General features: G+C 44.7%; 1 protein-coding gene across 10 annotated transcripts in view; it reads right to left on the reverse strand.

Annotated features, from left to right (window-relative positions):
* CPSF6 (cleavage and polyadenylation specific factor 6) overlaps positions 1-25,013 on the reverse strand; it is a 1,684,023-nt gene that overhangs the window by 1,340,235 nt on the left and 318,775 nt on the right. For all 10 annotated transcript variants that reach the window (XM_044088012.1, XM_044088011.1, XM_044088009.1 and 7 more), the window contains one exon: positions 1,876-2,049. In XM_044088012.1, coding sequence (XP_043943947.1) covers positions 1,876-2,049 — 174 coding nt within the window. The remainder of the gene's footprint in view (positions 1-1,875; positions 2,050-25,013) is intronic.

Genomic DNA, 25,013 nt, shown 5'->3' on the forward strand with positions numbered 1-25,013 from the left:
GTCTATGCTGAGGTAGAAGAAGAAACTCACGGAGTCTTTTCTTGGAGTCAGAGTAATCTTGTCCTTCCCAGTGGAAATGCTCTCAGTGTGCAGGGTTTCCCCAAAAGAAAAGTCTTCAGGGGAGGGAAACAGAGGGAATAGACTCCTCAGCATCTGAGTCTTCATAGAGAGGGAAGGTGTAATCCTGTTCCTCAGTCTGCTGAGGAAATGGATTCCTGGTCAGGAGGAGGTAAATCTTCCTCCGGTCTAGGCCTTTTGTCAGGAGGGGGCTGGGAACCTCTGATAAGGGTAATCAGGTCCTCCGCCATTTTGAGCATCTGTTTTTTTAGGCATAGGGGCCTGTGTGGGAGTCTGTGGGCCGGGTTTCTTAACCTTTGGAAGCTTAGCATATGACTTAATGGAGAGAGTAGTCTGTTTAAAGACGCCTTCTGAAACCGAAGGCCTGTCCATAGTCTCCGGATCGCCGCCAGGGCTGGCGTCCGCGAGTTGAGGAGGAACCGGCTCCAGTGGCCCAGTAGATTCTGACTGACAAGTAGTCGTATTTTCTAAATCCACGGTGGTCAGGGGCTGCATAGGCGCCTCAATGAATACCGAAGATCCGGCGGCAAGCCTAACCAAGACCTTGGTATCTGGTCTAGGCTGCCAGTCTGTCCTTGCGTTTTTTTAAACATAGCGGTTGTCGGAGGTTCCAACCACATAATGTAGTTGAATTTTCTGCCAAAATAATGTTGGGCGGTATCAGCCCGACACTTAATAGTGCGTTTATTGAACCTAGCGCAAAACCGACAAACAGAAACGTCGTGGTCTGGGCCTAGGCAAGGAATACAACAAGAATGAAAATCCTTATGAGGTATTTGCTTCCCACAAGAAATACAATTATAAAACTTTGTCTGACATCGGCCTGAGGCAAGAAAAGTTTCCCCAAAGGGGTACTTAGCTTTATAGAAGACTTCGGCTGAAATTGTTCGAAAATCTCAGGAGCTGGCCGACCGGCACTTGCGAACTGCTTCTGCTTCGGGCACCGCGCAGCAAAAAAACACAGGAGAAAATGGCGTCGGCTGCCTCTTTTATACCCCTGCCGCACTGACGTCAGGGAAGAAGCGATGACAACCGACGCCAGACCAAGGCTTTGGAATTCAGGCTGACTGTGGGACCGCCTGACGGCAGGATAACCCAAGTGTGATGACTGCAGCAGCATAGCATGATGAACATCGGTAGAGGTGCTTTTAACTGATTATGATGAGGTCTCCAGTGTGGAGATGAAAGCGCTAAATCTGTTTCCAGTCTCTTTTTTTAGTCTTTTTGTTTAATACATAGTATTTAACTTGTGGAACTGGCAGTTGACTTTGTGGAACGAACTCTTGGTTTATGGTATTTGGAAGACGGCCTTTATTGGTACCGAACCGTACTACCTTTTGTGGATGTAACATAACAGGATGTATGCTCGTATGCATTTCTCTAAAGTATATGAAGTATTACTCAAATATCGGTCATTCAGCCTAGAGGAGGCAGAAGTGGTGTTCTCTGCTGCCTTTTGCAAGGGATATGACAGGAATTTGATGGCTGGTTAAAGAGGAGTCTGGTTAAAGAGAGGCCAGACAAGAGGGATTCTACTGTAAATTATGACTGCGTATGATAACCAAGAACAAACATTCCTGGACAAGACTATGTATACAGCAACACCAGATTATGAAATCCCATATACAATCTAACATCCAGCACTCCATTTAACACGCGGTAAAGAGGAGTCATTATTGCTCACATTTATAACAGCTTGTGCCCAGGACTCCATCACAACTTGCAATCTTAAGAGTAAGAAATGACCCACACCTCACCCAAAAGGATGCGTAAACATGTGAAAGAATCTATCTCTACCTGGAAAAGGTGGTGGCGGCCCTCCAGGTCCACCAGGTCCTGGGAATCTTTCCCCACCTGGACCGCCACCTGGGAAGCGACCTCTGCCTCTTCCACCTGGAGGAAATGGTAACCGTGAATTAGCTCCAGGAGGACCAGCTTTACCTTCACCAGACATCTGTCCAGACTGTGCACCTAGAAGAAAAAACAGTTAAATTTGTCTTTTTCCTGTTAAACAGTAATGCGGAAATGCATTACCTGAAACATTCAGTTAAAACAAAGCTTTCAGAAAGTACAATTGTCTAGGTAACTTACCATAATAGATGTTTTACATCTGTGACTTCACTGCCAGGATGTACAATCCCTATGGCCAGACAGAGCTCAGCATTCTTCCCTCTCAGTGCAATGTACTCACCTTGCAGAAAAAGGTATGCCCAAGCCACCTTCAAAGCTTACCTGCCCCCTCCTCCCATTTAACTTTGAGTAGCACACTAAAAAGTGCAATCACGTCAAGTGTTACACAGATCCCCAAGAGCTAAGTGGAACTTAAAACAGAGGGGACCATCTGACTCTCCACAGCTGAATAGCAATGAAGCAGTCACCCAGTCCTGGACAAAGGGGTAATGGAGACAGCAAGCCTACAGATATAGGGTGAATGTTATAAAATGGATATAACCCACCTCAGCAATGGTATGTGAGGTAGGTGGGAGACAGTACTGCCAAGTGTTCAGCACCTTGCATGAAGGCCCTAGTGGTGGCAACAGTCATGGTACTACAGCTTTAACTACTGTAGTAGAAATGGAGCATCTACTTTCTTAAATGTTTTGCTTTAAGGTAAAAAACAAACAAAAAAAAAAAAAAACAGGAATGTCCAAAGAATTGAAGCCAAGAAAATAAAAAAAAAAAAAGTTTGTGTACATCTTCGGTGTGCAATATTCCTTCCCACCAAGAATTTGCAACTTGATTTAACTGCTTCTCTATACAAGTATGAGGTAATTTTGCTTTTATATAGCTCATTTACTCTCTAAAAGTTTGACACATTTAAATATGGTGTTTTAGTAAATATGGTCTTTCTACTGAGACCGTTGTTAATACAATGGAAGCAAGTGATGATTAATCTACCCATTGTTTCCTCTACTTGTAGCGTAGTGAATGGTTTCAATGGGCAGAGTTTAGCCGATTAATAGGAATGCTTTTTTATGTACACTGTGATAGGAGATGTAGCATGTGACCTTAAGTTTGAAATGTTAGGTTTTAATTTACTGATTTTAATTGCCTAAAGAAGTTCGACCAGAGAGCCGAACGAAAAGTGTGCATTGGATTAAAGCAGCTTAACTAATTTGTTGTGGCTTTGTCGTGACATTCTGGACAGCTTTCATATTGTTTTAGCAGTTTAGTGTTTATTTTTTCCTTGGCTAAAATACGTGCCACCAGCAAACATCTCAAGTCAGGGACTTTAGTGGCAAGGAAGCAGCTAGCTAAAAGGACCTGAAACAGCCTTTCCAAAACAGTTTAGGAACTAAGTGGGTATGACTTCCTCAGTGGCCTTCAGTTGAGGGGAACTACCCCTCAAGAACTGACTGGGAGCTGCTAGCTGGCTAACCAAGTGATTACACGAGAAGGCAGCATTTATAACAGATTATATAAGCTGCATAAGACAGTCCTGTCTTTAGATGTTCATTAAGGAATTGGGAAGACTATAGGCATCTCAACAATTGCTGGGCCCAAACCCTTACAATACCACCAGAAAACAAACCTCTCACTTAAAACCTGTAAGATTTCCTTCTGGTATGTTTTCTTACTTCCTTCACAAGGTTACTCTCCAAACTGCCGTTTTCACAACCTAAACATGTACACACGTGTGGGGACTGAATGACCAAGTCACAGTTTAAAAGTCATTCATGCAAAAGATACTCAAGGCTTTCGGGGAGGGCGATTATCTTCCTATAGAGTGGAATTTTTTTTTATAACCATACAATTAAAGTGTAAAGGACACTGGAGAGAAGTTGAGAACAGGAGCAGTATGCAAACCCATCTTTAGTAATCTGTACACACATGACAATATTTTCAATGTTTTCAATGTAATGGTCTACCATACAAATATTCTAACAAAAAAGTAGTTGTGCAATTTGCACTTACCATTAAACAGATGTGTAAAATCTTACCATAACCACAGATGCCCTTCTCTTCCAAGTTGCAGTATTCACACTATTTCCTGCCCTCAGGCGACCAGACGTCAGCTCCTAGACAAAAGCTTAAGCCTGGCTTCCGTAGGTGTGTGGGACGTCACACACAGGGCCATAAACCTTGGAGTACAAATGTGACGTCACCACACACAGACCTCAGAACTTTAAAGCCCAGAGAAGAGACTAAGGCAAAGGAGAAGCAAAATGTCCTTTCAGAGCTGCAAAGAGTGGCCTGCAGTGACGGTATACCCTAGAGAAGATGGAGGCTATCTGGGGGATGGAGGGTGGGAAGAAATACTGCAACAGGGAAGAGAATGACATCTATGGTCATGGTAAGACTTTACATAACTATTCTGTCCTATTCCCATGTTTCAGTATTCACACTGTGGGAGATTACCACAGCTAGGAGGAATGTTGGGCGGTGGCAGAGGTGGAGGATTCTAGGAATCCTTGTAGGACTGCCCTGGCAAACCCTGCCCCTAGAGACCTTGTCCAGCTTGTAGTGCTTGGTGAAAGTATGGACTGTGGACAAGGTGGCTGCCTCCATAATGGAAGCTGTCTAGTCCTTTCATGAAAGCCTTAGAAGTAGCCATGCCTCTGGTAGAATGCAATTGCACTCCTTGAGGCAATGGTTTGTGATGAGAGTAGCAAAAAAGGCTGGATTTTCTGATCCAGGAGGAAATAGTTTGAAGACTGCCTTACCCAATGCCCTGAGATGGGAGGAAATGAACAGTTGGTCAGATTTTCTCAAAGACTTAGGCAACTGAGATTCTGCTAGGACAAAACTATGTCCATCTAGGGAATGGAGGATCCTCCCCACAGAGTTAGTAGGAGAGGGGGAAAAAGGAGGGTAGGTGAATGGACTGGTTTAACAAAACCCCATTAACTACTTTGGGCATAAAGGAGGGGTTTGTGCATAGGGAAACCCTGTCATTGTGGAAGGTGGTGTAAGAAAGGCAAGCCATCAGGGCCTGTAATTCAGACACTTCTAGCAGAGGCAATGGCCACTAAAAGGATGGTTTGCCATGTGCACATTTGAAGAAATGATGTGCAGGCTGGCTCAAAAGGGAGTAGGTTACGCTTTTCTAACACAAAGTTGAGATCCCAGGGAGGAGGAATGTGCTTTCTTGGTGGTCTGATGTGTAAGACCCCTCTCAGGAATAGTTTTGCATCCAGTCTACAGAAGAGGCAACTGTAAAGGCAAGCATGCAGAAATGGCTGAGAGATGGACTTTGAACAAAGAGTAAACTAGCTACTTAATGAGTCCGCAGGTATAGTTCAGGACCACCTGCTAGAAATGGGTCCTTGTTTCTCAGAACACCATTTCGAGAACCTCTGCCATTTAGTCAAGTTTTTTTCTAGTTGTTGGTTTCCTAGCCTCCCTCAAGACAGAGCACATCTTTATAGTGTTGTCTAAAAGGGATCAAAAGTTAATGACCCACAGAGTTAGTTGCAATAAAGAGTTGTGGGTGCAGGAGGGATCCCTGTTGCTGAGTTAGCAGGTCCACCTGGTGGGGTAACTTGTGGGGATTGCCCTTGGCTAGTGAAAACAGAAGGGGGGAAAGTACAGTTGTGTACCTGCCATAAATGTAGATGTTAGAGTGTATTCACTGTTGCAGTCATTACACTTGGGTTATCCTGCTGGCAGGCTACCCGCAATGGCCTGAACTCCAAAGTCCTGGTCCGGCGTCAGTTGCTGTCGCCTCTTCCCTGATGTCAGTGCGCCAGGGGTATAAAAGATGCAGCAGACACCATTTTCTTCAGTTTTTCTTGCCCCAGATGTCAGGTGCCCCCAGAAGGGTAGGCTAAAAAATTATGCCAATAAAAAAGCATGCACTAAAATAAAACATTCTTCATGTACAAGCAAATACACCACATAGGTTGTATAGAATAGAGAAGTACAGATAAGTCCCAGCAAAGAAAGGGGGATGGAGGGTGGGTAACCTGGACTGCAACAGTGAATACACTCGAACATCTACATTTATGGTAGGTACACAACTGTACTATGTTTGTGTTACAGTCATTACTCTTGGGTTGAATCCCAAAGCGGAGGTTGGGTGGCTGGGCCTAAATAGAATTAGGAGTGGCTATGAGGCCCTGCAGAACTGCAGTGAAGAAGCCTGCTCTGGATTTAGAGTAAAAAGGTAAGTGGTAGCGCTTTGTAAAAGTGTGCACTGAAGTCCAAGTTGCAGCCTCCAAAATGTCCTTAGTTGGTACTCCTCTGAGGAAGGCTGCTGAAGTAGCTGCTGCTCTGGTTGAATGTGGCCTGATGCCCTTAGGCACTGACTTGCCATGCTGAGAATAGCAGAAACGAATGCAGTGGGCTATCCATTTGGAAATAATCTGCTTTGAGATTGCTTTTCTTTGAGATCCTGCAGCACACGCCACTAAGAGTTGCTCAGATTTTCTGAAAGCTTTAGTTTTATCCAAGTAGAAGCGTAGCTGTCTGTGTATGTCACAAGAATGTAGAAGTCTCCCCCTTATTCTGTGGGTTCGGATAAAAGGTAGGCAAATGAATTGTTTGATTAAGAGCCACACTGGACACTACATTAGGCATAAATGTTGGGTTTGTCCTCAGAGAAACCCTGTCCGGGTGGAAAATTATAAAAGGTTCAACCGCCATTAGTGCCTGTAACTCAGACTCTTCTTGCTGAAGTTATTGCTAACAGCAGAGCTGTTTTCCATAAGAATTTTATCTCAGCTGTATTAGCCGGCTCAAAAGGAGGCAGTGAGTTTTTCCAAGACAAAATTGAGGTCCCATGCAGGTATTGGTGCTCTTCTTGGGGGTCTTATGTTTTTGGCCCCTCTGAGGCACTGCTTAGTAGTGGATGTGAAAATATAGGTGGGTCCGTATTGTAATGAGCTGAAATGGCAGAGGCATGAATTTTAATCTTAGAAAAGGATAGGCCTTTGTCCAACATCTCAGTTAGGTATTGTAAAATCTGAGGAATATTTGGTACAAGCATGTCAATTCCTTGTGCCTGGTTTCAAGCACAGAATCTCTTCCACTTTTCTGCATATGATTTTCTGGTGCTGGGCCTCGGCCTCCAGAATAACATCCATAACTGCTTTGGAGAGAAGTGTGTTTTGAATGGTTACATTATCCGCTATACAGCCAGACTTAGGGTTTTGAGTTGGCTCTGCAGTATCTGATTGTTCCGTGCTGTCAGTAAGTGAGGAATTTGAGGCAATGTCCAGGCTGGGCCCTGAGACGAGCTCTTTAGTACTGGGTACCAGTGCTGGTGTGGCCAGTCTGGGGCAATCAGGATAATTTTTGGCTTCTCGTCGGACCTTTAGGAGTACCTTGGGGAGGAGAGGTAGTGGAGGAAAGGCATATACTGTAAGGTTTTTCCAACTGAAAGAGCATCCACCTTCCATGCTAGCTTGTGATAAGTCCTTGTGCAGAATCTCTGTAGCTGGCAGTTGTGAGGGGAGGCAAACAGATCTATGTCTGGGCTTCCCCATTTCCTTGTTATTATAGTGAAAATTTGTGGATCTAGTTTCCATTCATGAGGATCCATGAGGTTTCTGCTTAGTCTGCCAGAGTATTTGTCCTTCCTAGCAAGAATTGTGCTTGCAGGTGTACTTGATAAGTCAGTGCTGTGTTCCACAAAATCATGGCTGGTCTGCAAAGGGGGTAGGAATGCGTGCCTCCCTGCTTATGTACCACATGACTGCTGTACTGTCTGTCTATCAGCAGTTGTCCTGCATGAAGGAGAACCTTGAAAGCTGTCAGTGCATGTTGTACAGCCAGCATTTCTTTCAGATTGATATGAAGATGCATTTGGCTTGTGGGCCATGTGCCCTGAATACATATTCCTGCCATGTGGGCCCCCCAGGCATAATCTGAAGCATCTGTTATTTGCCTGGCGGGGGTAAAGTGAAAAGCTGTCCCTTGTTGTGGTGACAGGCCTGAGCCCACCATCGAAACTCCTGTTGCAGGCAGGGAATGAGTGTAATTGATTTTTCCAGGCTGTGACAATGTTGAATCCAAACACTTTTTCGATACCATTGTAGTTTCCTCATATGCAGTCTTGCATATGGAATTAACAGAATGCATAATGCCATGAAGCCCAAAGCCTGCAGAATTTTTCTTGCATATAACTGGGTTTTTGTTGCCATTTCGAAATAAGAAGTCAGTTGCCTTTATTTGTCTGGCGTGAGAAGCCATCTGGGCAGTTTATTTAAGCCTGCACCCAGGAATATTCTCTTGAGAGGGTACTAGCTTTGATTTTTTTTCGTTTACTGTGTACCCTAGGCAAGTTAGCAGTCTTTCAACAAACGCCAGATGTTTTAGTAAAATGTCCTTTTTCTCTGCTTGAATAAGGCAGTAGTCCAAGTAAGGATATATCTGAATTCCTCTGTCTGCAAAAAGCAATTACTGGTGCCAGGCATTTTGTGAAAACCCTGGGCGCAGTAGATAAGCCAAAGGGCAGTGCAGAGAATTGGTAGTGCATTGAGCCTCCTATGAATCTGAGGCATCTTCTGCACGACTGTCTGATTGGGACATGCAGGTATGCCTCTTTTACAAGCCAAGCCTTCTTGGCCAGCATGGGTAGAAGCTGCTGTAGAGTCAACATTTTGAATTTTGGAATGTCCAGAAAAGTGTTTAGGACAGACAGGTCCAGTATTGATCTCCAGGCTTTGTCCTTTCTGGGTACCAAGAAAAGTCGTGAGTAAAATCCTTGTCCCTGCTCCTGCGAAGGTACTCGCTAAATGGACCCATGTCCATGAGGGATGAAACCTGCTTTTGTGCCTCTGCCCATTGATTGTGTGGCAGGTCTGGCATGCCTCTTGCCTTTGGCAGGGTGTGGAAGTGGAACCTGTAGCCCTGAGACACTACATTTAAGACCCATTTGTCCTGGGTGATCATGTGCCAGTTTTGGGAAAAAAGTGCTAGTTTTCCCCCTAAGGGAGCTTCCAAAAGGTTAAGTGCTTGGTAGTGGTAGAGGAAAGTCATTGGGACCGTTTCCTGTAAGGTTGAGATTTGTCTTCTCCGCTTTTGGAGGTAGAAGCGCCCCATTGCTTAGGCCTGTATGAGCCTTGGGGCTGGGATCTGCCTCTAGGGCGTCTGTACCTGCCTCTTTGTGGCCTGTCTGACACTGGAAAGGACCAATTTTTTGAAGGCCAGTTTCTGTTAAATCTGGGTGGCTGTACCTGTAAGAAATCCTTAACTGTCTGCACAGATTTTGCTTTATCCTCCATTTTCTTCAATACCTCTTCTGCCTCAACACCAAAATATCATGCTGTAATGGAGCATCTAATAATTTTGCTTTAACATGATCAGGCAGAGTCTGTTCCTTTAACCAAGCATGCCTCCTAATCACAGAACCCATAACAGCGGCCCTACAAGAGGCCTCCAAACATTCAAAACCACATTGCAAAGTATGTTTACTCACTAGTTCAGCTGCATGCAATAAATCCTGCATTTCCTTGTTTTCTGGACATTCAGATTTAGTCAACATTTTCTGTTTTAAGAGTGACATTAAATACTGCGGATATTTAAGCATATGAAATTGACATTTTAAAGCCATTACAGCCAAAGTAGCAGAAGTGTAAACTTTTTTCCCCATCATCTGTCCAGTGTCCTTGAATCCCTGTCAGAGGGGACAGGGTTTTTAGCAGTAGAAGCTTTGACTCTCTTAGGACCCCGAGATATAGTTTCTGGGTCAGCAGCAGTGTTTAACCGGTGCAGGGGGTAGAGTCTGGAGACAGGCCGGACTCTGAAAAAACCAACAATGTCCAGAACAGGGGGAATAGCAAGGGGCCTGCGCTGAGGAAGTAATAGAAAATCTGAGCCTTTCCTTAGATTCTGAGTAATCTTGGCTCTCCCAATGAAAGTGCTCCCTCATGGTATGCAGGGTTTCCCCAAAGGAGAAATCATCTGGAGAAGCTGAAGGAATAGATTCTTCAGCATCAGAATCCTCATAGGGAGGAAGAGAGTATTCCTGATCAGAGGAGGAATCAGAGGAAATGGAAACCTGATCTGAAGATTCATATTCTGTCTCTTGTCTAGGCCTCTTATCAGGAGGGGGATGGGAACCCCTGATCAAAGTAATAAGGTCTTCGGCCATTTTGAGCATTTGTTTTTTAGGCATGGAGGCCTGTCCTGGAGAATGCTGTACTAGTTTCTTCGTCTTTAGAGCTGCTTTGGTCTTTGGCTTAGAAGCTGAAGTTGGCTTTACATATAACTGTGTTGGTCTGAAAACACCCTCAGAAGCCTGTGCCTGCACAGCTGCTACGGACCTGAGGGAATAGTTTCCAAGGATCCAATACCTTGAGTTTCCAGAAGCCCAGTCAGCTCCACGTGGGAGTCGGAAGCAGCCCGTGGCTGAGGTAGCAGGCGTCAGGGCTGCAAAAGCACCTCACTGAACTGACGTCAGGGAGGAGGCGACAGCAACAGACACCGGACCAGGACTTTGGAATTCAGGCAGACTGCGGGTAGCCTGCCAGCAGGATAACCCAAGTGTAATGACTACAACAGTGAAACACAAACATCCATTATTGCCTTGGCCAACAGGGAGTCACCAGCAAGATTTTTCATTGTTCCTTCTTGATTTACAGAAGGACACACTGAATTAGAGGGAAGGGCGGGAAGGCGTACAGGTACATTCCCTGCCAAGAAAAACTGAAGGCATCCACTATCCAAGCTAGTGGCGAGTGAGTCCTGCTGCAATATTTGTTCAGCTATCTGTTCTGGGGGGAGGCAAACAGATCCAATTGTGGTATGCCCCACTGGTGGACTATGTGTAGGAAGGCATCCCTGTGCAACATCCACTCATGTTGCAGAGATGTGGGTCTGCTGAGCAAGTCCGCTTGCTTGTTTTCCTGAGAGGGGATGCATGAAGCTTTCAGGAAAAGATTGCGTTTTCCTGCTATTTCCCAGATTAGCAGGGTAATCGGACAACCGGTATGCCTTTGTCTCTCCTTATGTACCAAAATGACAGTCGTGTTGTCCGTCATGTGGAGTACTCCTGGTTGCAGCATGGGAAGGAAAACTTTTACAGCTAGAACAGCAGTCATCTCCCTGACACTGATGAAATGTTTTTTCAGGGCAGGGGTCCAGCATTGTTGTACCCTGTAGCCCCGCAGAGTTGCTCCCCATGCTAGGTCTGATGCATCTGTGTGCATAGATGGAGAAGTGGGAGGAAGTTGAAGAGGAATTCCCTGGTTGTTGGAAACCTGCTGAATCCATCACTTCAGCTCTAATTTTAGACAGGGCAGAAGTGGGATGAGTTTCTTTAGAGGTTGTTGGCTCTGGGACCAAACAGTCTTTAGGTACCACTGGAATTTCCTCATGCGCATTCTTGCTAGTGGAAACATGGGAATGGTGGCAGCCATGAGGCTTATAGTTTGGAGAAACTAGTCTTGCAGTTGGATGCGATTCTGTCAATAGACTTAGAAAAGAGATGGATTGTACCTTGTCTGGAGGCAAGGATTTCATCAGGTCTGTTCCAATTCTGCACCCTAGGAAAACCTTGCCCTGTTGTGGGAGGAGAGAGAATTTTTGGAGGCTGAGAATGAAACCCAGGTTGTTTAGAAGGGACATGGTGAACTGGAGATTTGCCAAAGGGTGGACTGACTCTGCCAAAATTAGAATGTCATCCAAGGGTAGATTTGAATTCCCTTGGTTCTGCAGTGGGCGATGGCTGGGGCCAAGCACTTTGTAAAAACTCTGGGTGCAGTAGACAAGCCAAAAGGGCCGCTTGCCGGGGGGGGGGTTGTGGTTGAGGGGATCTGGGTTAAGGTAGTCTCAGAGATCCCCTATGTGGTCTGGCAGTAGTGGGGTGAGATGTGGAGGTGGCCCTTCTAACACAGGATGTTTTGGCTGGGTAGTTCTAATATCTGGGCACTACAGACACCAGCAAGTGCTTAATGTCCTGCAGTTCATTGCTTTTTTCTTGCAAATTTTTTAAATAGTACTGCAGCATTTTTGCAAAATAGAAGGTTATCTAAAGAAGCATCCATGACCTTGGCTTTAAAGTCATCTGGCAGAGGTTGTAGCCTGTGCCAGGAATATCTGCGCAAGGTGGAAGCAGTGACAGCAGATCTGGCAACTGATTCTGCAACATCACAGCTGCAGCAAATATAGAGTGTCTGGCTACTTGGGTGGGCAGTGACAATTTGGAGGAAATGTCAGAATTGGCTGGACAGTCCAGGGTGGTAGCCAACAAGGTGGAGGTCTGAGAGTCTAGGGCATACTTCACCATGTGGGTTTGGTAGTTTATAGCACTGAAAGGCAGGTTGAGGAGGTGTATACGTTTTCCCCCCATCTTGTCCATGGTTTTGCGTTTTTTATCGGATGGCAGTAGGAAAGCAGAAGGCAACTATTTCATTCTAAAAACGCTGTGTGTATGTTGGTCAAATGTTGTGTTATATGCCAACTTCTATACGTGCATTACCCAGAGAGGAGCTATATTCTCAACTGCTATTTTAGTTAAAGCTATTATCAGCTGTTCCTGGTGTATAGTGGTTTATGCATACTGAAAACGCTGTGGTGTATGTTGGTCGAATGTTTTTGTAATTCGCCAACTTCTACGTGCGTGATACTCAGAGAGGTACTACATTCTCAATTGTTTAGCCGAGGCATTGCCGCAGGGCATAGTGTACAGCGACATTGTCCTTCCTATTTTTGATGGTTCCTCATAGTAACCTCACTGCTATACAAAGCTTTGTATTTAAATTAGCGCTGCCTATTTGGTAGTGCCTATTGGTAAAACTAAGTGTTGAGACGCAGTGAACTAGTTTCTCTGCCAACGCCAACTTCCATCATACTAGAATTTTTATATAGCGGCCCTTGTTTACCAATTTGCCTTATATGTAGTCTGTTAAATGAATGCCATACCGACACTTTGAAAATGTATCTTAGATAACGAGTAGAAAGCTTATATTTATCCTGTTAACCTCTCTACAGCTGCCTTTAACTGAAATAAATGTTTAAACAAATTGCTAATGTATCTTAGATAATGAGAAGAAGCTTATATTTGTCCTGTTAACCTCTCTACAGCTGCCTTTAACTGAAACTAATTAGACAATAGGGATTTTATTCTCATAGCACTGTTTTTAAAGTTTGTTGCATCTTTGCTTGTATTACAGCATAACCCTCCTGTGTTTGCTTGTATTATATGTTTGATACCTACCTAATTCTGCTAGTAGGAGATAATGATGTTTTTATTCTAAAGTACTATCTCTTCCAACTTTCTCTCCTGTTCTCCAGCTTTTTGTCCTGAATTACCCCCTGTGACTTGGCCGGGTGGACACCTAGACCTAACCAACTGTACAAGCTCATCTAATTTGCACAAGTTATCATAACACCTCTGCTGCCTCATCACTTTTTGAAATCTATCCCAGCTTCTCCCCGAGGAGTCCAAGGAAGTATGTGCATCTGCTGCTAAGCCCTAACCTATTTTATTTTTAAGCCCTGCTAGCTGTTTTAGACGCTCCCTGCCAGGAAAGCCAGCAGCCTAAAACCCTTCTTATTTCTGTACCTCCGTCCTTCCCCCTCATCTTGTTCCCTGAGATGCACTAGCTCCCTTCTCCAAATTATGCCAGAGATTGCCCTAGGGGCCAAGGTGCACTTCAGCATCTGTCCACTAGATGGCATCCTCTCCCTACTAATTTAAACCTCAATTCACTCACTTCTGGTATTCTATCTAAGCCCTATTTTTCTTTTTATCTAAGCCCTATTTTTCTCCTTCTCACTCTCTATCCTAAGGACTTACAGCCCACCCAAACCTACCACTTCCAGGTCCCCTCTGCACACCCTTCTGCTAACTTACCCTTCTGCAAAAATCCTCCACTGATAGGTTCTCTATCTTCTCCTGCCCTCCTTGGTTCTTCCCGCTCCGTTCGCCCTGCGGGCTCACTCCGCTCCCCTACCCTGCCCCCAAATCCCACCTGCCCCCAGCACCTCTACCTTTATTCCCCCAAAACCACTGCCTTTCTTAGCCAATCAATCTTCCAACTGGGAAACACCCACTCCCTTATCCCGCCCAAATTTAACTTCGTTCTCCTCCCCAAGATTATCTTCAGCTAGCCAAAAGGCTTCCTTTTTCTCTCAACACCCACCCCTAACCACACTCTCTCCTAACATAAGATACTCTTCACTCCTTCACCACTATTGGATACTTACCAGCTCCTCTATACATAGTCCTCTCTTATATCCATATACAACTCAACAGCAACACTGCATCTCTAATAAACCCATTTCATCATGCTCTCAAAACCTTTATCCTTCTGCTTTTTACCACTACTACTTCTTAATTTATCCCATCTTTACTACCTCACCCAACCCATTAACTCCCACCACTCACAACCCTGCCATGTAACCAACCATCTTAATTCCCCTCTCTCATACTCTAACACTCCTATTTCTTCCCATCTTTATCCTATAAAAATCTTCTACTCTTCCCATACAAGCTCATTACTTCTCTAAATCATTCTACCCACATAGGAAAGTACAGTTTTGTACCTACCATAAATGTAGATGTCCGATAGGAATGCATCTGCAGTCCTTACAAATGGGCTGTCCTGTCGTCAGGCAGCCCTTCGGTCGGCCGGATTCCAAAGTCTGGGTCTGGCCTCGGCTGGTGTCGCACTTCACCCGACGTTATAGCTGCAGTTCTTCGGGTATAAAGGCATCAGCCGACGCCATTTTCCTCAGTGTTTCTTGCCCCAGATGCCAGGTGCCCTCTAGGAAGGCTAAATTTGGATAAATGCAAATGATTCCAAATAGTAGAGAGCAAACAAAATATAAGCATGTATGTACATATATACAAACACACCATAACAGATTCCCCCAGCTAGCTACAAGATGGGCAAATGCCCTAGGAGCACCACAGAGGGGAAGGAGGGTGGGTAATCCTGACTGCAGATGCATTCCTATCGGACATCTACATTTATGGTAGGTACAAAACTGTACTATGTCCTTCAAGGATGCATCTGCAGTCCTTACAAATGGGTAGAATACCATAGCCAAACTGGGGGAGGAGGTGAAATAAAATGATGGTGTAGTTAAGATACCTTGCAAAACAGCAGTGGCAAAACCTGCTGGGGATCTAGAGTATAGAGGTAAATTATAATGCTTGGCAAATGTATGCATGGAGCTCCAAGTAGCAGCCTCTAAAATGTCTTTGGTAGCCACTCCTCGTAGAAAAGCTGTGGTAGTGGCTGTAGCCCTTGTAGAGTGAGGCCTGATGTTTTCTGGAGTTTTCTTCCCATGGTAGGAGTAACAAAATCTAATGCAATTTCCTATCCACTTAGAGATTGTCTGTTTTGAAATTGCTTTTCCTTCCATTCCTGTTGCATATGCTACCAGTAGCTGGTCAGTTATTCTATTGCCCTTGGTCCTGTCCAGGTAGTAGCGTAATTGTCTATGTACATCCAAGGTGTGCAACAGTCTTTCTCCCCTGCTCTGTGGGTTGGGGAAGAATGTAGGTAGGTGGATAGCCTGATTTAAGGATACTCTGGAGACCACCTTAGGCATAAAAGTAGGATTTGTTCTCATGGACACTATCTTGATGGAAGATCAGGAAGGGCTGTACTGCCATTAATGCCTGTAGCTCAGATACCCTTCTTGCTGAAGTGATTGCCAGCAGGAAAGCAGTTTTCCATGATAAGTATTGTAATCCTGCTGTTGCTACTGGTTCGAAAGGAGGGAGTATCAATTTTTCTAGCACAAAGTTCAAGTCCCATGCTGGCAATGGTGGCTTCCTAGGTGGTTTTACATTTTTAATTCCTCTCAGAAACTGCCTGAGCAGAGGATGTGAGAAGACTGGAGGATCCAAGTCGTATTCTGCTGAAAGAGCTGAAGCATGAATCTTAATGGAAGAATAGGACAGGCCTTTGTGGAAGAGCTCTGCCAAGTATTCCAGGATGTTGGCTATGTTTACCAGTGACACATTTTCTCCTTTTGCAGTACTCCAAATGAGATATCTTTTCCATTTTGCTGAGTAATTTTTCCTTGTTGAGGGTCTGCGAGCCTCCAAGATAATGTCTTTAACCCTTTGGGATAAATTTGGGTTAATTGGTCTTATGCAATGTTCCAGGCAGTCAGCTGCAGTGTTTTCAGGTTTGGATGCAGGGTGTTGTAGTTGTTCTGTGTTAACAGCAAGGGAACTAGGGGCAGGGGCCATATTTGTTCCCGAGACATGCTCCTCAGTAATGGGTACCAATGTTGTCTTGGCCAGTCTGGAGCTATCAGAATGATCCTTGGGCGGTCCTCTTTGATCTTCAATAGCACCTTGTGCATCAAAGGAAGTGGTGGGAATGCATATGCTGTCAGGTTTTCCAACTGAAAGATAGGAGTCCACCTTCCAAGCAAGTGGGTGGTACGTCCTTGTGCAGAATTTCTTTAGTTGGTGATTGAGTGGGGATGCAAATAAGTCTACTTCTGGGAGTCCCCATTTTCTCGTAATGGTTTTGAAGATGTCCGGATGCAGCATCCATTCGTGGGCATCCGTGGTAGTTCTGCTTAGTATGTCTGCTAGAATGTTTTCTTTTCCTGGTACAAAAATTGCTTGTAATTGAATGTTGTAGCTCAGGGCCACATTCCAGAGGTCCATTGCCATCCGGCATAGAGGGTACGAGTGTGTGCCTCCCTGTTTGTTGATGTACCACATAACTGTGGTGTTGTCTGTCCTTATCAACAGTTGACCTTGTTGAAGAAATGGTCTGAATGCCTGAATTGCCAGTTTTACTGCCAGCATTTCCTTTTGATTTATGTGTAGGTGTAGCTGGTCTTGAGACCATATACCTTGTATACACTTGCCCATCATGTGGGCCCCCCAACCGAGGTCTGAGGCGTCCGTTGTGATGGTTTGGCTGGGTTGAGTGTTGTGGAAGAGCAGTCCTTTGTTTGATTGACAGGCCTGAGCCCACCATTGGAATTCTTGCTTCAGGCATGGAATTATTGGAATTTGGGTTTCTAGGCTGTGCTTGTGCTGAGACCATAAATTTCTTAGGTACCACTGTAACTTTCTCATATGCAGTCTGGCATGTGGAACCAATATTATGCAGGATGCCATGAAACCCAAGGCTTGCAGGACTTTTCTTGCTGTTAGATGGTTCTGCTTTGTTAATGCCAAGAAGTAGAGAGGGAGTTGCTCCTGTTTTTCTACTGTTAGGAATGCCATTTGTTTTGCTGTGTCCAGCTCTGCACCCAAAAAGGTTATCCTTTGGGATGGTATCAGCCTTGACTTTTTTATATTGACTGTATATCCCAGGGCTTGTAGTAGGTAAATGACCCTTTTCAAGTCTACTGCTAGCTTGTTTTTGTTGTCCGCTTGTATCAGGCAGTCGTCCAGGTATGGGTAGATTTGGATTCCCTGAAGCCTGCAATGAGCAATTACTGATGCCAGGCATTTCGTGAACACTCTGGGCGCAGTAGATAAGCCAAAGGGCAATGCTGAGAATTGATAATGCTCTGATCCTGCAAGAAATCTGAGGTATCTTCTGCAATTTGGTCGTATGGGGACGTGCAGGTATGCCTCCTTGAGATCTAGAGTTACCAGCCAAGACTCCTTGCCCAGCATGGGAAGAAGCTGCTGTAGGGTCAGCATTTTGAATTTTGGAACAATGAGGAATGTGTTTAAAGCTGACAGGTAGAGAATAGGTCTCCAATTGCTTTCTTTTCTTGGTACCAGGAAGAGTCTGGAGTAGAATCCCTGTCCTTGTTCCATAGATGGTACCTTTTCCACAGCTCTCATCCTTAATAATTATTTGTTTTAGAGCTTCTGCCTTTTGATTTGGAGGAAGGTTTGGCATTCCTCTCTTCCCTGGTAGAGTATGGAAGTGAAACCTGTAACCTTGGTCTATTGTCTGCAAAATCCACTTGTCTCTTGTGATGTAATGCCAGTTTACTGAAAATAAAGCTAGCTTCCGCCTAAGGGTGCTTCTAGTTGTTCCCTGGTAGGCGGTGCCAGAGCCAAGTCACTGTGATTGTCCTGTAGTAGTGGTGGTGGCTGTGTCTGTGCCTCGCTGGTTGTTACCCTGCCACTGGCGTCCCCTGTAGGCACCCCTGGATTGACTTCTGCCTCTTGAACGCCTATTTCTGCCTCTCTGAGCTCTGGAGGAGTCTGGAAAGGACCAATTCTTGGAGGGCCAATTCCTGCTAAACCTTGGAGGTTGAACCTATAAGAAATCTTTCACTGTTTGGACAGATTTTGCCTTCTCTACATCTTCTTCAGCACCTGTTGTGCAGGAGAGCCAAACCAATTGATCTTGTCCATAGGAGCATCTAGTAGTTTTGATTTGACATGGTCTGGTAAGGCCTGCTCTTTTAACCATGCATGCCTTCTGATAACTGTGCCAGTCATGGCTGATCTAAAGGAAGCCTCCAGTGCATCATAGCCGCATTTTAAGGAATGGTTACCGACTTGCTGTATGTTATGTACCATTTCCTGAACAGATTTTTTTGTCTAATGATTCATCTGAGGACAGTTTTTTGGTTAACTGGTCTAGCATAAATTCTTGATACTGGATCATGTGAAACTGACAGTTCAAGGCCCTAGCTGAAAGAGTAGCAGAAGTGTAAACTTTTTTACCCCATCTCTCTAAGGACCTGGATTCCCTTTCAGAGGGGAGGGGTTTTTTGGCAGAGGTAGATGCTACAGCCTTAGGTCCCTGGGAGATAGTCTCGGGATCTGCAAAAGGATGGTGATGCGTGTCCGGGACCCTGTAGTACCTATCGGGCTTAGCAGGGGCCGGAGGTAGTGAATCAGGAGCAGTACAAGCATCATTAAATGCATCATCTACAACAGAAAGGACTGGAGGTATGGCTAAAGGCCTATGTTGTGGTAAATGCAGAAAAGTTCTAAGCCTCTTTCTGGAGTCTGAAAAATCCTGACCCTGCCACTGAAATTGTTCCCTCAGAGCATGCAAGGTTTCCCCAAAGGAAAATTCCTCAGGCGGAGAGGCAGAAGGAATGGACTCTTCAGCATCAGAGTCTTCATAAGGGGAGAAAGGAGCCTCTGGAGGGTTTGTATTATCTGAATCATCAGAGGAATAATCTGTAGAAACTGGCTCAGGGGGCTCTGCTCTAGGCCTCTTCTCTGGAGGTGGGTGAGAGGCCCTGTCTGGTTGAGGTTGGGATCCCTGGATTAAAGAAATGAGATCCTCCGCTAGACTAAGCATTTGTGAACTAGAGCTAGGCCTGTGAGAGGGGGTCTTTAACAGGCACAGATTTAGTAGTTTTAGCTGCTTTAGCCCTGGCAAAGGCCTTAATGTACATGGTTGCAGGTGGCCTAGCAGCTCCACGTGCAGGGGTTGAAATATCCAAGGGAATAGTGTCAGATAATTCCTGAAAAACTGCAAGAGCAGGTGGGATTTCAGAAGCCGATTCCACCAGGTTGGAAGAGGCCTCGGTAGGAGGTAAGTTTTCGGCTGAAGGAAGAACTGCTTGCTCGGTTTCAGCCAAAACAGAGACTCGTGGTCGGCTTAACCGCGGTTTCGTCCGAAACCACGGACCGCGAGTGTCGGTCCTTTTCCTTGCGCTTTTTAGATATTTGCGTAGTTGGAGGATCCGATGGCATAATGTAAGCAAAATCAGAGCCGAAAAACTCCTCAGCAAATTTCGACCGACGTCTAAGTGTCCGCCGATTAAAAAAAGCACAGGCTAGACAAGCTGCTACGTCGTGGTCTGGGCCTAAACAAGGTAAGCAGTAAGAGTGGAAATCTTTATTAGGTATTTGTTTCCCACAAGTTAAACAGTTATTCGCTTTTTCTGACATCGGCTGAGGCAAGAAAGAGTCCCCAATGGGGTACTTAGCTTTTTAGAAGTCTTCGGTAGTAGTAGAAGTATTCGGTAGTAGTAATCTCTGGTTCTGACCGACCGGCACTTGCGAACAGCTTCTGCTTCGGGCGCCATGCGGCAAGAAAGACTGAGGAAAATGGCGTCGGCTGATGCCTTTATACCCGAATAACTGCAGCTATGACGTCGGGTGAAGTGCGACACCAGCCGAGGCCAGACCCAGACTTTGGAATCCGGCCGACCGAAGGGCTGCCTGACAACAGGACAACCCATTTGTAAGGACTGCAGATGCATCCTTGAAGGACATCTAGTAAATCCTTCAAAATCATATTAGAACCTAATCTATTCACTAAACTGTCCAATTACCTATCCAATCCTTCATCTGATAACCAGTCTATTATCAGGCGATATCCATCCCAACCCAGGCCCCCACCACCACTCCTACTACAGGCAAGTCCATACTACTAACTTCTTTAAATTCCCAAAGTATAGTAAACAAAGTCCCAAACCTCCATGCCTGGCTTATACACAATAAACCTGACATCCTATCCATCTCTGAAACATGGCTCAAACCCCATATAAAAGACTCTGAATTAATTCCGCCAAACTACTCAATCATTAGAAAAGACAGGTCCCACAAAAAAGGAGGAGGAGTAGCTCTCCTATACTCATCCTCCTCGTCAGTTACTCCCTATAATAAATCTACTCCACAATTTAACAATGCAGAACTACTTCTCACACTTCTCCAAGTTACACAAACATATATGTATAGCTTCCCTCTACATCCCTCCAGGGGATAATATATCTCTACAATTTAAGATATCCTCTCCTGGCTCTCCAACAATATCAGCAATGAAACAATAATCTTAGGAGATACAAATATTAACTGGGCCTCCATTCAGTCTTCTTCAAACCCACTTAACATCAACCTCTACAATTTTTCCCAGCTGATCAACTCTGTAACACACCCCTCCAAAAACCCCTCTAGTGGCAGCATTCTGGACTGGATTCTAGTCTCTCATCCCCATTATTTCTCTGACAGTGGCACTCTTCCTGATCCCCTTCTTAGTGACCACTTACCCATCTTCACTCACCGACTCACCCAAAGTCTACATCACACTCAATTACATCACTATCAGTGACCAAAAAAACTTTAACCCAACAGCCTTTTCAAACTCCCTAAAAGCAATAAACTGGAACACTCTAAAAACATTATCTCTAGATAATGCAGTTGCCCACTTCAATTCAACATTCTTGAAACTACTAGACTCCCAAGCTCCCTTAAGGACAAAGAGGATAAAAATTAAAACTGCCCCTTGGCTTACCAAAAGCACACCATCAACCATGCGGCACAGAGATAAAGTCTGGGCACATTACCAGAAAAACAAGAGTCCCCTACTCCATAATGAATACAAAATACTTTGCAATAAAGTAAAAAAGCTCATCATCTCAGATCGACAAAATTATTTCACCATACTCCAAAATAATAAAACAAACCCTCAAAAATTCTGGAAAGGTATCTCTACTCTCCTTAACCCCAGCAAACCAGTCACCCCCACACCAGACACTAATGCTCCTGACTTAGACTTATCTACTCAATTTAACTCTTTTCACTGAATCTATTTCCAAATTAACCTCTACATTCTCAAACACCACCACAATCTCCAATACACCCCTACCCTCTCCTGCTAACACTCTACCCTGCACCACTACCATCTACTAACTCCCTATCCTCCACTCCGTCTCCTAGTCAGACTTCCTCAACATCCTCATCTCCTCTAAATACCCCCCTTCCCACTCTCCTTTATTCTCATTAAAACCTATACCCACTTCTACTATAAAGAAACTCCTTCTGACACTGAAACCATGCAGTAATGCTCCTGACAACATCCCTTCTTACTTTCTCAGTAAAGCTGCTGAAGCAATTGCCTACCCCATTAGCATTCTAATCAACCGCTCCATCCAAGAATGTATAGCACCTCAAATCTGGAAAAAGGCCTTTATCATACCTTTACATAAAGGTGGCAACAATAACAATGTTACTAACTTCCGTCCCATCACCATCTTGTCTCCCATCCCCAAACTCCTAGAAAAATGTATCCAACTTCAACTCCTACCACATCTCTTAGATAATCGCCTACAAACCCCTACACAACATGGGTTCAGACCAAATCATAGCACTATGACAGCCCTCTTCTCCTTCCTTGAAACTGTAAATAAAGCTCGCGACTCTGGCCAGATTGTTTCTACCCTTCTTCTTGACCTCTCTAAGGCTTTTGACACAATCTCACACAGGCTGCTTTTAACTAAACTCTCACAACTTAACCTCTCTCCCTCCTCTTTAAACTGGTTCTCCAGTTACTTATCTGATAGATATCAAGCAGTAAAATGGAAAAAGGCCACCTCCTCATTTCTTAATGCCCCTACCGGAGTTCCCCAAGGCTCCATACTGGGTCCCCTTCTCTTTAATGTATTTATAAATGATTTCCACAACTCTATCCCATTTTCAAACATCATCCAATATGCGGATGATTCTACTATTATCTGCTCTGCCACATCCATCCCCACACAGCTAAAGCTTACTCAAGATGCCTTCTCAACCACTGAGCAATGGATGAGAAATAATCACCTAGCACGCAATGCCTCTAAAACCAAACTAATGCCATTTACCCCCTCTAAAGTCAATTCCTTCAATATAAACACTTTCTCTATTACTAGTCAATATAACTCGCCTCTAGAACTGGTGACGAGACCAAGTTACTTGGGGTCCAAATAGATAACCAGCTCAAATTCAAATCCCACATTCAACTAAATATCAAAAAAAAACATCAAAAACTAGGTATGCTCTACAGACAAAACCATTACCTTACACCTGCCACTAAAATCACTCTACTTCCTTTCTTATCCCCTCCCTTCTCTACGGAGCTCCACTCCTAACTAATCTACAGTCCTCTAATAACGCAACTTTCCTCTTGCTATAACAAAATCGCCAAATTCGCTACCAGTCACAAATCCTCCACCCACCACTGTTCCTCTCTCCAAAAACTAAAATGGCTAGAACTACCCAATCACCTCACCTACACTCAACTAAGTCTTGCACACAAGCTCATTTTCAACCCCTCCCTCTGTCCCTCCCTTTCTACTGCTTTTAAAATGCACCTACCTGATGGAGTATTAAGGTCTAACAATCAAAATCTACTAGAAATCTACATACCAACTCTTCCCCCAGGAAAAAATCATCTATCCTATAGCCTAGCACGCCTCGAACTCCCTACCACCATCCATTCGCACAACCTGTAACCACTTCATTGTCAAAAAATCTCTCCATTCATATCTAGTATCTCAGTGGGAATGCTCATGTTCCCACCCCACATAACTAACATTGGCAATCTCCATCTTCCTTCCTTCTGCTTACACCACAAATTTACTATTATTTTCACCTAACTCCTATATCATTATTATTATGGTATTTCCTAAAATTCACTTGACTGCACCTCCTAATGTGTATGCTTCGTAATATAAAATGTTTTTTCAGTATTTACTTTGCAACATTCCTCTCAGTCTGTATCATATGTAAGTTTCATTACAAGTCTATTACCTCTAATGTTTCATGTACTACTGCAATTGTTTGTATGAATCTTAATTTTTGTATAATAACTTACTGTAACCTAGATTATTTGGAGCTTTTCTCCCCAGGGCTCCATTGAAAATGGGTTCATTTCAGCCCAATGGACTATCCTGGTAAACCAATTGCAAATAAATAAACTGCCTAGACTGTCTGGGGATACTGCAATGACAGCTGGGTCAACCAAAGGTGGTTTTATGAGAAACTTAAAGTCATCAGGGACTTTGTAAAACCTATCCTGCCTCTTAAGGGCATGAGGTTGAGAGTCTGGGTTCTTGGAAATCCAACTGAAGGCATCCAAGAAAGCTGGGAGTACTGGAGGGATGGCTGAATGTGAAGGGGAGTCAAGCTGTAAAAGCTCAAAGTATATTTTCTGGGTTTCAGAGACTAAAGTATCCCACTTGAAATAATCTCCCCAAATGATAAGTCTGCAGGTGGGGAGTCCCCTTCAACAGTCTTCTTAGGGTAATAGTCTATGAGAAAGGAAATCTGTGGAACATAGGGGAGAAATTCCTCAGAGGAGGAGCAAGACTGGTCTGGGTCTTCCTGGGTCACTGTTTGCCAAGTAGAAGCCAAATGCAGGGAGGAGGCAGAAGCCTGCCTAGGACACCGTAGAGGGATGCTGGTGGAAGTAAGGCCTGTAGGCCTAAGGGCATAATGGCCTGCATCAAGGAGGAAGTGAAGGGCTCCCAGTCTGGGGCTGCCGGAGGCGTCGGGCTCAAGTATTTAGTTTTTTTGCTTCATTTTAGGAGTGTGGGAAGGAAACAGGAGACTGCGCTGGTGTAGGAGAGGTCTCAGTTGGCCGATCCAGCAATGGTTCCTCTCGACGTTGGTTATGACCAATGTCAGAGTCAACTCCGCTGACGTGCTGTTTGTGGGTACTAACAGCCTCTTCCAGAGGAGCCGTCGGAACCAGCCAGAGTAATCCGGTGTCCCTCGGCCCTAGAACGGTAGTCGGCGCAACATCCGAAGGTGAAGCAGCATCTGGAGAAGGCCTGCAAACCTTGGCCTTCTGCAGTTGTTCGACTTGGGAGGCCAACTCGGGATCCATCCTAAGTGCATGGCGTTTAAGCCTTTGGTTTTCTAGAAGTAGATTTATCGCTGACAGGCGGCTGCGTAAGGTCTTTGGTACAAATGATTGGCTAATACACCAGGCCTAGTGGTCATGCTCCTTACCCAAGCAAAAGACAGCGGTCGTGGGAGTTTGTGCAGAATCTGGCACCCACAACTACATTTACTCTGACATCGGCTAGAGAAAAAAAAACAGCAACCCAGCTAAAGTTCAAGTACGAAAAGGCAAAAACCCCAACAGGGTACTTATCTTAGAGGTCTTCGGACATAGGAGCGAAGCGTTCAAAGTAATAGTCATCTGCACCTGAAAAGTTCTGAGGTCTGTGCATGCCAACATCACATTTATACTCAAATGTTTACAGCCCTACGTGTGACGTCCCACGGATCTACGGCAGCCAGGCTTAAGTCTTTGTATAGGAGCCAACAGGTCATCTGAAGGCTGGAAATCCCACAGTATGAATACGGTAATATGGGAATAGGAGGACATCAGATTTTCAAATTAGTCACTGCTACAGTAGCCTTCAAGTTA

Source organism: Protopterus annectens, chromosome 11.part0, assembly GCF_019279795.1.
Source record: "Protopterus annectens isolate FY-2018-M chromosome 11.part0, PAN1.0, whole genome shotgun sequence".
In the NCBI taxonomy this organism is placed as follows: Eukaryota; Metazoa; Chordata; order Ceratodontiformes; family Protopteridae; genus Protopterus; species Protopterus annectens.